This window comes from Aquila chrysaetos, chromosome 8, assembly GCF_900496995.4.
Source record: "Aquila chrysaetos chrysaetos chromosome 8, bAquChr1.4, whole genome shotgun sequence".
Lineage (NCBI taxonomy): Eukaryota > Metazoa > Chordata > Aves > Accipitriformes > Accipitridae > Aquila > Aquila chrysaetos.
In genome coordinates, this window is record NC_044011.1 from 11,268,962 (window position 1) to 11,282,331 (window position 13,370).

Below are 13,370 nucleotides of genomic sequence, written 5' to 3' on the forward strand. Positions count from 1 at the left end.
CACATCCAGAGCCAGGCAGCAGGTGTCCCCGTACCGTCCCGGCCGATGTAACCTCAGCAGTTAAAATCTGGTGCTGAAGTGCCTCCGTTATGTCCCTCTATACCCTGTCTCTAGCCGCGGCTCTGGTGCAAACACCTTGTGAGCACAAGCTAAGACAGATTCGGGGCTCAGCATTGCCTGCGGTGCAAACAGTGCCGCAGGGGCTGCAGTTCACGTACGCTGTAACTTACACACGGGGAAGGACGGGGAAGGTCTGCCACCCCAGCACACAACCCCACCTCCAGAGCAGTTTTAACCAGAGGCTGAGAGCCCGGGGAGTCCCGACAGCAGCCCCAGCCTCGCCCAGGCTGATCCAGGGTCCGATCCACAGGGCTCCGGCGGTGGGAATGAAGAAAAGAGGGATCTCGCCTGACTTTCCAGGGAGATGCTCCGCAGGGGAGCTGCCCGCTGTCAACGCCGTTAACCGCGCAAGCGGGGCTCTCCCGGCGAGCCCAGACGGGACGAAGGGACCGGCACCCGGTGCCAGCGGGAATAAGGCACCCACGGGCTAAAGGCAAGAGGGGAGCAGCCCTCCGTTTGACCGGGAGCATCCTTGCGGGCTGCAGCCCCGCGCCCCGGAGCTGCCCCAAGCGCAGCCGAGCCGCAGCGGGCTGAGCTGCGGGAGGGGGGGGTGTCCCGGTCTCCGAGAGCCGCGGGGGTCCCCCAGACCCTCAGTGCCGGGGCTTGCCCGGCTTTGCAGCCTCCCCTCCCTCCGCTCGGGTCCCCCTCCCCTGCCTGCGGGGGGGCAGCGCTGCGGCGGCCGAGCCGCCCGCCCCGGAGGCACCGGCACAAACACGGGGCAGCGGCAGGTGCCTCAGCCGCGGCGCCGGGGCACGGGAGGCGGCCCGGCCCGGCCCGGCCCGGCTCGGCTCGGCTCGGCCCGGCCCGGCCCGGCCCGGGCGTCCCCCCACGATGCCGCCGCAGCAGGGCGCCCGCAGCGGGCGCAGGGGCCGGCGGCGACACGCGTGGGCCAGCGGAGGCTCAGCCCCGCGCCCGCAGAGCGGAGGTACCGCCGGGCTGCCTACCTGGTGCGGCGGCGGGCAGCAGGGCGGCGAGGAGCAGCAGGGCGGCCCAGGGCCGCGGCGGGCGGCGGGGGGCGGCGGGCCCTGCCATGGGGCCGGGGGCCGCGGGGCGCGGGCGGCGGGAGCGGCGGCGGGGGGGGGGGGGACGCGGAGCTGCCGCCCGCCCGGCGTCCGTCTCCGCGGGGCTGCCCCGCTCCTTCCTGCGCGCCCCGCCGTCTCCTCCTCCCGGGCTGCCGGGAGACTGCAGCGGGGCGGCCCCGCGGAGGCGGGCGGGCGTCGGCCCCCCCCCCCCCCCCCCCCCCCCCCGCCCCGGCCCGCCCGGTACCCGCCGCCCGCCCCGGTACGGCCGCCCCGCCCCGGGCCGTCGGTCCCGGTAGCATCCCCCTGCCCCTGCGTACGGCGCGCTCACCTGGCTGCTTGGGAAGACTTCGCCCCGGCGAGACGCCGAGCCCTGCGCCCGTCCCTCGGCACCCGCGGGAGTTTCAGGCGGCCCACGCGTGTTACACACGCACCGTGCTCCCTGTGGTCGCGTCCCCTGTGGCACTGAGCCCTCGCGGCCGGGGTCGGGGTTCAGCCCCGGGCGGGCGCAGGCAGGCACGGCTCGCCCACCACCCTTCTCCCACGCACGGGGCGGGTGCCCATCCCTCCCACCTGCACCCCAGCTCCTGCCCACGCGTCCCGCTTTCGGCTGGGACAGCGTTAATTGCCTTGCTTGTACCTGGTACAGCGCTATGTCTTGGCTTCAGTATGAGAAGAATGTTGATAACACACTGCTGTCTTCAGTTGTTGCTAAGTCGTGTTTATACCAAGTCAAGGGTTTTTCAGCTTCTCATGCCCAGCCAGAGAGAAAGCTGGAGGGGCACAACATGTTGTGAGGGGACACAGCCAGGACAGCTGACCCAAACTGGCCAAAGGGGTATTCCATACCGTTTGATGTCATGTCCAGTATGTAAACTGGGGGGAGCTGGCCAGGAGGGGAGATCACTGCACAGGAAATAACTGGGCATTGGTCAGTGAGTGGTAAGCAATTGCACTGTGCATCACTTGTTTTGGATATTCCAATTCTTTTTTTATTATTGTTGTCATTTTATTGTTATTATCATTATTATTTTCTTTCTTTCTGTCCTATTATACTGTCTTTATCTTTACCCAGGAGTTTTACTTTTTTTTTTTTTCAATTCTCTCCCCCATCCCACTGCGGGGGGGGGGGGTAGTGAGCGAGCAGCTGCATGGTGCTTAGCTGCTGGCTGGGGTTAAACCATGACAGTCTTTTTTGGCACCCAACGTGGGGCTCAAAGGGTTGAGATAACGACAGATCTGACTGGAATGCATTAGAACAAGTTTGTTACAAGCATTCATTATATTGGTTCAATGGTCCCTGCTGGCAATGTTGATTTATTTGCTCTCAAAGTTGGTGTGCTTGTTAAAGTTGCATTTTGTAATACCTTACTTGCAGTATATGCTCCCTGTTGTGCTGTTTATCACCTGTGGGAACTGGGCTAAAGTTATGTTATTGTACTTTGTAACACTGGCTTATGATACGATAGAATTGCTGGTCATGAAACTAATCTGGTATTTGTACTCAGCATTGCCGTCACCTCTGTACTGCGGGAGCCATCTACCAGAAACTATTAATAATTACACCTTTTACCTTTTCTCCTCAGAGAGCCAATCCACAGAGGAGACACCTCCCTTCATCTTCCCCTTCTCCTCCAGACGAAGTCCAATGCACACAACACACATGGTGGAAGTTTGTATGGAACGCACCATCATCGTATGCCAACCCATTGGCAGTACTGACCTGGAAAAGACGAAGAGGCACTGATGATGAATGAAATGGCTCACCAGCTCTGGCAATACGAAGAAAATCTCTCTTCCTCCCTATAAGCCTGAGACTCAGCTGTGGAAAAACCGTGCAAAAAGTCCAAAAACTGATCGAAAATTCATCTCAGTGATTAGGAGTGAGCGTTCCTCTGCTCAAGAGAGAATATAGAAGGTACACACCACAAGGTGCCCTGTGGTTTTACCTGCATGGCCACAGAGAGGACATGAGGAAGTGGGATGGAAAACCTACCTCGGTCCTAGATGCACGGGTACGTGAGTTGTGAGGAAAAACCACCACAAAAGGGGATTCTTCCAGGAAAAATGCCGCTCCAGTTTCCAGACAGAGTAGAAGGGCTGATCTTACTTCTGATACTCTTGAAGGGACTTCTAAGTCATTTTTACAAGAAGTGAGTAACAAATATTCTGTCCAGGATTAGAAGGGCCCTGCCTCCAGCCAGGTGGAGGAAAGGGATAACCGGGTCTATTGGACTGTGTGGATTCGATGGCCTGGCACGTTAGACCCACAGGAGTACAAGGATCTGGTAGACACCGGCGCACAGTGTACTCTAATGCCATCAAGTTGTAAAGGGGCAGAACTCATTTGTATTGCTGGTGTGACAGGGGGATCCCAACAGCTAACTGTACTGGAGGCTGAAGTAAGTCTAACTGGGAATGAGTGGCAGAAACACCCCATTGTCACTTGTCCAGAGACTCCGTGCATGCTTGGCATAGACTACCTAGAGAGGGTATTTTAAGGACCCAAAGGGGTATCGATGGGCTTTTGGTATAGCTGCCTTGGAGACGGAGGGAATTAAACAGCTGTCTACCCTGCCTTGTCTCTCTCAAGACCCTTCAGTTGTGGGGTTGCTGAGGGTTGAAGAACAAAAAATGCCAGTTGCTACCACAACGGTGCACTGGCAGCAATATCACACCAACCGAGACTCCCTGATTCCCACCCATAAGTTGATTCGCCAACTGGAGAGCCAAGGAGTCATCAGCAAAACTCGCTCACCCTTTAAGAGTTCCATATGGCCGGTGCGAAAGTCTAATGGAGTGTGGAGACTAACAGTTGACTATCGTGGCCTGAATGAAGTCACAGCACCGCTGAGTGCTGCCGTGCCGGACATGCTAGAACTTCAATATGAACGAGAGTCAAAGGCAGCCAAGTGGTACACCACAGCTTACATCGCTAATGCATTTTTCTCAATCCCTCTGGCACCAGAGTGCCAGCCACAGTTTGCTTTCACTTGGAGGGGCATCCAGTACACCTGGAATCAACTGCCCTAAGGGTGGAAACACAGCCCCACCATTTGCCATGGACTAATCCAGACTGCACTGGAGGAGGGTGAAGCTCCAGAACACCTGCAATACATTGATAACATCATCTTATGGGGCAAAACAGCAGAAGTTTTTGAGAAAGGGAAGAAAATAATCCAAAACCTTCTGAAAGCTGGTTCTACCATAAAACAAAGTAAGGTCAAGGGGCCTGCACAGGAGATCCGGTTTTTAGGAATAAAATGGAAAGATCGACGTCATCAGATCCCAATGGACTTGATCAACAAAATAGCAGCTATGTCTCCTCCGACTAATAAAAAGGAAACATAGGCCTTCTTAGGTGTCGTGGGTTTTTGGTGAATGCATATTCCAAATTACAGACCTCTCTCAATCTCCACAGCACCTTGTAGCACTTTATCTCCCTTTCCCTCTCTCTTGTTCCATCAGAGCCTCCCTTCTGTCTTTGCTACGCAGCGCTCCTTTATCTTTCTCTCTGCCATCGAGGGTGTCTCCGTTCGGTTCCTCTCTCAGTCATCTGTAGTTTGCCTAGATACCCTCCTGAGACTCCAAGACCCTCACAGTGTCTCCAAGTCTTCTTTTCTCACCCTGCCCCCTCCTAATTCCTCTACCCTCTATAACAATGTCTTCTGAGTCCTTTCCTGTACTCCACAGCTCTCTTGTAGCACTTCAGCTTCCTTTCAATTTTATTTTGTTGTGCTCTTCAGAGCGCTCTTATCTTACTCTTCGCCATTTAGGATGCCTCCATTCAGACCCCAACCCCCTGACAACATCTGTACTTTGTCACAATCCCCTTCAGAGTTCCTCATTGTTATCTCCGAGGCTGCTTGGGTCTCTCAGGCCCCCTCGGGACTCCTCTGCTGCCTTTGCCAAGCTCTCGCGAGACATCCCCTATGCCCTAGAGCCCCGTTTTAGCTCGGGAGGATACTTTGCACCCCTCTTTTCCCCTCAGAACCCTTCCTGAGTCTGCATCCATTACCCCAGTCGGTCTTTCTGTCCTCTCATCCATTTGGCATGCCTCTGCAGGGTCCCCAGTCCCTTGAGGACATCTGTACTTTGTTCAATTCCCTTGTGAGCTCACTGCATCCCTAAGCCTTCTTTGGTTTCTCTGGCCCCTTCAGGACCTCTCTAATCCCTGTGACAATGCCTCTTGCTCTGTCAGAACCTTTTCCAAAGCCATCTTTGTGCTCCAGAGCAGTCTTTTTGTTTTCTGTCTTATATTAATCTTCCGTTTGGTATCTGGTACCCCGAAAATGTCTATAGTCAGCTCAGATCTCCTCTTGGGTTTTTCAGAGGAGGTGATAGCCTTCATCTATTTTTATTGACACATCTCCCATGGTTTTTTTTGTTTTGTTGTGCAATTTATTTCTCTTCTAGCTACTTCAGTGTTAATTAGGCTGCTTCATACAGTTTCTGATACATTTCTTGTAGTTCCATGTTTTTTTGGTGTTTTCTCTCTTTGGGACTCATCTAGTTCTCTTAAGGGAGTCAGTCGGAGAGACCATCAAGGTGACTGAATTGCTGGCAATTTACCATAAATAATTTACTTTGCAAGCAGAGATATTTTTGAGAAGGGATTCTTATGGGATCTAATTCTGCTTTGTCATTCAGTCCTATCCAGAAGGTAGTTCTGCTAGAAGTTAGGTGGGATGCACAGTCTTGCTAGAAATGAAGCATAACCCCATAGCATTTTGGGTTTTTTACAGGAACTAAAGCACATCACTTTGGGGTTCTCAGTTGTAACAGTTGAGATACCATGAAAACGTGTTCAGTACAGCCAGAAGCATTAGCACATCTGCCAGTCCCTTTTGGGAGCCTGAGGTATTGTAGCACTGGGGATTTGATTTCCTCCCCCCCCCCCCCCCCCCAAAGTAGAACTATATGGGGGATCTCTTATCTTGCTGATTTTTCTATCATAAATGAAACTTTAAAAACAAAAGTTAAAATTGTATAACTTACAAATTGTCTTGCATTGCTTAAACTTGCCAAATAGCTATAGCCTATAATTTATTAGGTGTACTTAAGCAGTTCGGTATTTGTTCTACATCTTTAGAAAGAGAGGCAACCAAATGTTACGAGGATTTTCCCAGATATTTTGATGGTGTGCTTGTGCCCCCCAGCGCAGGTTTGCCTGCTGGTCGTTAAGCATGGTGATGGTACGGGGCCAGCCCTGTGTCGGGAGGCTCCTGGCTCTGTCTCCAGTGGGTGCCCCGCAGGTGGGGCAGCAAGGGCTGCCTGGTGGGGAGAGTGTGGGGCCAAGGAGGAGGAGGTTTGTGCCCTGGGGAGTTGGTCCCAGCGCGGGAGTGGAGGGGGAACAGCAGAGCCTGAGCAAGAGACATGGCACCATCCCCTGGCACGCTTCCCCTCTGTGGGGCAGCCGGTGCAGATTATCTGGTGTGGGTCAGTTATGCAGAGTGGATTATCTGTTGCAGGTTATCCCAGGTGAGTTACCTGCTGGGGATTACCTGGGTGGCCACCCTGGTGTAGGACAACCCCACGTGGGTTTTTTTCCACATGGGTTTTTTCCATGTGCCCACGGCTCTGCCCCCACTTGCCTGCTGCTGGGGGACCAGCACAGAGCTGGCTCTGAAGTCTCAGGCTACACCTCTGCTGCTGGACGTACCTGCTCCAGGGATTCCAGCCTCACTCACTGCTCCAGCCTTCCCACCCGAGCTGCTCAGACCCCCTTGCCCACGGAAGCACACTGGTGGTGTCCCTGCTGCTAACAGTGGGCACGCGGTCTCCTTCGGATGTTACATGTGTGTGTGTTTTGTCAATTTGGTGTCTGAAATGAGGGGAAGACAGTATTAACTGGTGAGCTGAATGGGATTTTTATAGCAAAATGCTGTGGGCTGGTGATGTTACGGTGCGATGGTGTTGGAGGGCTCTGTGCGGCATGGGGAGCCGAACCTGGTGCCCGCTCATCCACACTGGGTATGGGGCAGCCCCCTGCAGAACTGTATCTGGGTTTTGTTTCGGAGCAAGGTGATCACTGCACCCCAGTCGGGAGTCTGGGAGTGGGCTGAGATTTAAGCAGCCATGTGCAAGGTGGGGACCGTAGCCTAGCACTGAAGCAGGGAGCCAAATTACGCGGTGGCATACGCACAGCATGACAAGCAGAGAGAGCTGGTCCCAGCCCTTTGCTGTGGGGGGTCTCCAGAAAACTGCCTTTCACTACTCCTGGAATATTTCCTCCTAGAACCTGACTGCTAGAGCCTGGGAGAGGCTTTTAAAAACAAAGCAGCATATTAAAAAGAAGGAATCTCTAGATGACAGGGTTTCAGACAGCTCACAGTAAGGCACATCTGTAATACCACATGGTCAATATATTGCTGCCTGTTGCAGCCTGTTGGCTTTGCATTGAAGTGACCAACATTGGCAACTTTGTCCTCTTCTTGCTTTTCACTGTTCCCATCATGGCTCTGAATGCTGCCATGAGCAGCACTGCTACCTTGTCCCCCTTTGGCTTTGATTCTCCCCTTCCTGAGGGTCCTCCTCAAGGATGGGGGCTGCAGTGCAATAGTGGCAGTCATGCAGTGGGGTATTGAGCTTAGCTAGCTTTGTACGTTAAATGCCACCTGAGCCTTGGGTGCAGATTTTAAAGGCCTTTTCTGGATTATGAATCAAGGACTGACTTGAACACTGACTAGTTAAAGACATATGCAATTCTCACCTGGGGCAGCAGCTGTTCCTGAGGTAAGGTAAACTGCACTAGCAAGACATGGCAGCTAGGGGAAAAAAAAAAACCCACACCCAAACTGAGAGATCTGAATATTTGGGTCAAAAGTTTTAGCAAATAAACCTGGGTAAAGATCTATTAGAGTCTGGGATCTCAGCATCACAGAAATCCAAATCCTGCCTAAAATCTGTAGCAAGAGCCTTTCTGCATGAGGAAGGCCCTGTTGGACATGGTGCCATTTGGGAATTGCAGCGGATGTAGGTACTGGACAAAGTGGCTGTGCCAGTACTCCTTGACAGGGATGTCTGAGCTTGTCCTCAGGAGCAAATGGTACCTGGCAAGGCAGGAGGCACAGCACCCGCATGCCCCTCCAGCACCCACATGCCCCCCACCCCCCAGCTGGTCATGGCTGGCAGAGGGAAGGCAGAGGACCCTCCATGGGAGCTGACGTTGCTCAGCAGGCTCAAGCCCACCTGGTGCTTTTTAAATAATAGCTCTGAATAAGGAAAACCATTGCACTTTCCACCTGGAGGGAAAATGGTGTATATACTGGAAAGGGTGAATCTTTGCAGAGTTCACAAATCTGGAAGGGTTTACATTTCTCTCAGTTGTTTCTTGCCTGCTCACCCAGTGCAAGTGCATCCAGGGGAGACAAGAGCATTAAATATGCAGGAGTGCAGCCATCTGCCTGGATGAAACTACCCACCCCGCTCACCTGTACGTGCTGTACAGCCTTGGAGGTTTTTCATTTAAAACGCAGAATTCCACTGAGAATGTGAATTACTCAGGAATCAACCAGGATGCCATGTTTCAATGAACATGGACTTGTTCCTATGGTAATGTGGAATTTGTTTTTTTGCAGGAAAGGCATTTTCTGTAATTAGCCCAGCTGACATTAGTGTAACATCTAAGATTAAATTATAGCCGAAACCAAGACAAGGGATATTTGAGATGGTTGATACTTTCTCTCCTGTTTGTGCAAATGCTTCTTTCTCAAGCCACTTGAGGCCAGACAAATAATCACTGTACACTGGAGAATCCCTGAGCACAGAAGAGGTAGCATACCAGCAGCTTGCTTTCTGGATTTCTAAAAAAATCATTGGAGCAGGTCCTCAGCTGGCACAATCTAGCAGAGCTGCTTGCCTCATCTCCTTTCATCCTCTTTTGAGCTCTGCTAATTATACCAGCTAATGAAACAGCTTTTGCATTTGGCAAACAAACTTACTCACTCTTGACTTGTAGAATGTTTGTCATTAATGCAAATGCAAGATAGCTGTAGCCTCTGGGGTAGAAATGGTAATCCCAACAGTTTGTAGAGACAGGGTTATAAACAGAAGAGACAGACAGAGGCATGCAAAAAGAATTTTAGTAAGCCAAGTTGCCCAGATATTTATAGGGAACCTCAAGGGTTCCATACAGAGAGTTTCTCTCTGCAATCCGGAGCACTGGCTGCAGCTCTCTTGGACATAAGCAAGCAGGAGTTGGCCCCAGCATCAGTACAGGTATGGATGTGGCAGCATGGGCTACGATACAGGCATGGTTCAGCAGCTAAAGCCACATCTGCTGTGATGAGTGTCTCAGCAAGCTAGCTTCCACACAAGCTGCAATCACAGCTTTGGAGGCAAGTGAAAACATAGCAGCCTTTCACTGAATTCCAGTGACATTTGCTTTATTCATGCACAAGGAAGTAGGACTGCTGCATTAAACACTGCTAAAAGAGTTTCTGACCACTTCTTCCAATGGCGTTCATTGTTCAGCACAACTTTGTTCAAATTATTTGAGACCCTTGTTCTGTAAACATTTGGCATCTGTTTAACATTAAATCTGCACAAAGTGCAAGGATTATTTATATGCATAAGCCTAAGCATCTATTTTACTTCAAGTTGAACAGAAACAGTTTTAAGCATGTTAATTATGTAATGCTTTTGAGCTGAAGTCTACAGTTCTGTTGGAGGCCACTAACGGAGAGAAAAAGAGGCTGAAAGAGAGGAGGAAATGCCTGCCAGCCATGTAAAACTCCTACAAGCACCTGGTAACCACCGCTCTTCCTTGCAGGTTGTCCTCCTTCAGCGCGAGCATATGCATAGGTTGGCAGAAGCACAGATAGCTGCATCACATGAAATAAATGCTCATTTTTTAAGAAGATGACAAGGTAGAATACATACTTGTTATGGGCAAATCACTAGTAGTCAATAATTTATTTGCTAAATTTCGCCTCTTCTTCTGGTGATCACTTGTCTGCAAACAGTTTCTTTACTGTGTTTGTTAATTACTTCTGTTTGTATGCTTTGATAATCCTCCCACTGAAACCAAAGGAAAGATTTCCATTGTTTTAATAATGAAGTGGTTTAGACCCATGCTCATGAACCTATTTGGGATATTTACCCAATCCAGCTGCTAGGTACAGGTTAAAAAAAAACAACTGTCAGAAGAAATCAAAAAGTTGTTTAAGTGAAATTAAATTAACAGATGAATGTCAATGCAGTCTCAATTCTTGTGTGCCCATCTGGTAGACTCATTTAAACAAAACTAAAGAAGAGGAGATAGATTGTCATTAAAGAATGCCTGCACACAAACAAGGAGCAGCTAAGGTTTTTCAGGCAGCTGTAGACCTGGCATTCCTTGCTTCTTGGGTCATTTATGTCTGAAACCGTCTCTTTCCCATGCCATCCTCCTCACAGAAAGGCCGGTGTTTTGACTTCGGCTGGACTCGATGATCTTAAGAGTCTTTTCCAAACTAAATGATTCTACAGTTCTGACTTTTGGGAGCAAAATGCCTGGCACTACTTCTGCTGGGCTCCATTTTAGCAGGACCTCCTTCCCACAAAGCCAAGGCAAGGCGGTTTGGTTTCCAGCCCTGTGGCACCAAATGCCACAACATGAGCTGTAACCCTGTGCCCCAAGCAGACGCTATTTTGCCTGCACGTGCCATGTGAACACACCTTGGGCCAGAGAGCAATCCCCATGAAAATGGTTGTTGAGAGGTCTGGTCAGGTCAGCCAGCCAGGAGGGCTTTGGTGAAGGCTGAGCTAACCACACGAAGCAGAGCAGAGCAGTTGGGAAGCACCGTGGCTTCATTCAGGCCAATGGTTTTATGGTGAGAGCACGCTGGGAGCTAGGGGTTTGTGGGATTGCAACCTTGGGAAGGTATGGCACCCCAGCCTGCCTCCTCCAGATGTTAGTTATATTAATCTACTTATTCTAAGATTCTCTCATTTGGTCATTTTTCTTGCTTTTTTTTTATCAGCCTGCCTCAGGAGGAGTGTCTCAGTTATGCTACGATGGTAGCATCTGCTTCCAAATCCTGATTCTCCATCTTCTCTTTCCAGTACTCTGCCTACATAGACAGTCATGATCTGACATGATGAGAGTGGGTGTCAGTAAGAGATTGCTGCTCCTCTTCATTAAACAGCTTCAGCTTCTAGAGTGAATTAATATTTTCCTTTAAGTGTTTATGGATACAGAGATAGCACTGTGTTACTCTACAATGTGATTTTGTCAGAACAGTGAGTGTAAGAATACAATGGCGTGATTCCCCATTCCTCATCTCTTGGTGAGACTGAGTTGATGTAATTCAGCCATGTAGAGTTGGAGCCTTTGCTGCTTCACCAGACACCTTTCAACACTGCAACTAGTCAGCAATAAAATCGCAGAATACAAGTGCTGCATATGAAAGTCTTTGCAAAATTTACATTTACAGCCTCAAGAACAAGTTCCCTGTGCTCTGGCATGGCATCATAAAACCCGAGCCCAGCTCTGGGACTGACAACTTGGTGAAAAGAAAGGTGGGTAAATGAATTAAGCCCTGAAGCTTGTCAAACCTGGGTGTTGTTGACTGCCTGAAGCACACAGTCCCCAGAGGTACGGGACCTCTGCCAGTGTGATGCCTGGACATCAATGTTCACATCCTGGGAACTGCTAGGAGAAAGACTAACTGACATGAACTTTGATGATGGGCACCATGAGAGAAGCAACCTGGCTGACCAGGCTCAAGACCATTTCAGCTGCTAAAGCTCACAGTCAGCACAAAGAAGCATTGAGTCCTGAAAGCTTCATCTTGGCAAGCAGCAGTCCAATAAAAGGTGTGTTAGTGTCAGCTTGGCGACTCTTACCATGGGTTCTTCCAAATTAAACACACCTGTGGCTGCTGCTAGAACAGGAAAAAATGCCTTATCCCTTTGCACTGAGCCCCCCACAATGGAAGATCACTGAACTGGAAAGGCACGTCGAGTTTCAAAGCTGCAGTTCCTGCTTGGCTTTTGTGTGTCCACATTGCAGCTGGTGGTAACGTCGAGGCACGGCACTGGAAAAAGCCTCAAGCGGAGATAGAGGTTGGGGCTCTGCACAAAACCCTGACCTATGCCACTTTGCCAAAATAAACAGATTTTCATCACAGCTCCAAGGGATAGAGGGCATCTGAGTTGCCTAGACACAGGCCCTGCAGCACAGCCTGGCTACGTGATGTATAGTTTAGAACTTCTAGACCCTCCTTTTCACCCTCCTCCCCTTAACTCCTACAGCAGGACCTACAGCACTGCCAGAAATTAGGAGCGTTGAGGACACAGGAGGGGCTGCCCTTACTCGCTGCTCCTCTTTGCCTGGTGACACCACGGCCAGCAGCTCAGAGCGGCGATTGCAGGGCAGCTCCCGTGCTGCTGGCCCAGGGACAGGGACCGGGATGGGGACAGGGACAGGGAGCTCTGGTCCTGTGAGGAAAGGGCTCTCACCAGGCTTGGCACTTGCAGACATTGTGAGAGGATCAGGCGTGCTTCGTGAAAATGAAAGCCTCACAGGATTCATCTCCCAGCTCTAATAAAAGTCTGCTGGACCCATATAAACTCTGCTGATTCAGAGATTTGTCCAAGCTCATTTTCCTTAATGCTTCCCCTGCTCCTGCACCAGGGAGCAAGAGACAGCCCGTTCCCGATAGGCACCTCCAAGAAACTCATGTTCCTGGAAACTCAGGACTGAGAAGGCAACTCTATTTTTTACAGCAGTAGAGCATATTCCTTCTCTAAGGTCCTTCTGTTAAAAGAGCAGGCTATTGTTATATCTCTATTTGGCAAGAAAAAAACTTAAGATTGATCAATGACTTGGGGTTACTTTTTCCTTAATGACTGCAACTGCTTTGCTCTCTCAATGTTTTTTTTAGGGATATTGTTTACTCCAGCTTCAGCCCTGCTCAGAACACTTGGAATTCAAATAAACTGCATTGCATTGCATTTTCTGGCAGGCACCCAGTGCAATGAATTTCAAACTAGTGTTTGATTTTGTCAGCTACAAGGCGGAGAGGCATCTCAGTAGTCAAGACTAATTCTTCCAGTTGCTACACAGCATGACCCCATGAATTTGCTGCCAGTCACATCGCTGAGGTCATGTTATCCCTCAGTAACAGTACCCCAAAAATATGGTAAAGTGCAGATGGTGATCTGCAGAGTTAGGAGACTTTGAACCTGTGGTATTTAGTACCTGGAATTAACTGTGGGTGTATCTAATGACATTTGGAAGAAAGA

General features: G+C 50.5%; 1 protein-coding gene across 1 annotated transcript in view; it reads right to left on the reverse strand.

Annotated features, from left to right (window-relative positions):
• Positions 1 to 1,152, reverse strand: part of FNDC1 (fibronectin type III domain containing 1) — a 74,607-nt gene extending 73,455 nt beyond the window's left edge. The window contains exon 1 of the mRNA XM_030022748.1: positions 1,065 to 1,152. Coding sequence (XP_029878608.1) covers positions 1,065 to 1,152 — 88 coding nt within the window. The remainder of the gene's footprint in view (positions 1 to 1,064) is intronic.
• Positions 1,153 to 13,370: the final 12,218 nt, after the last annotated feature.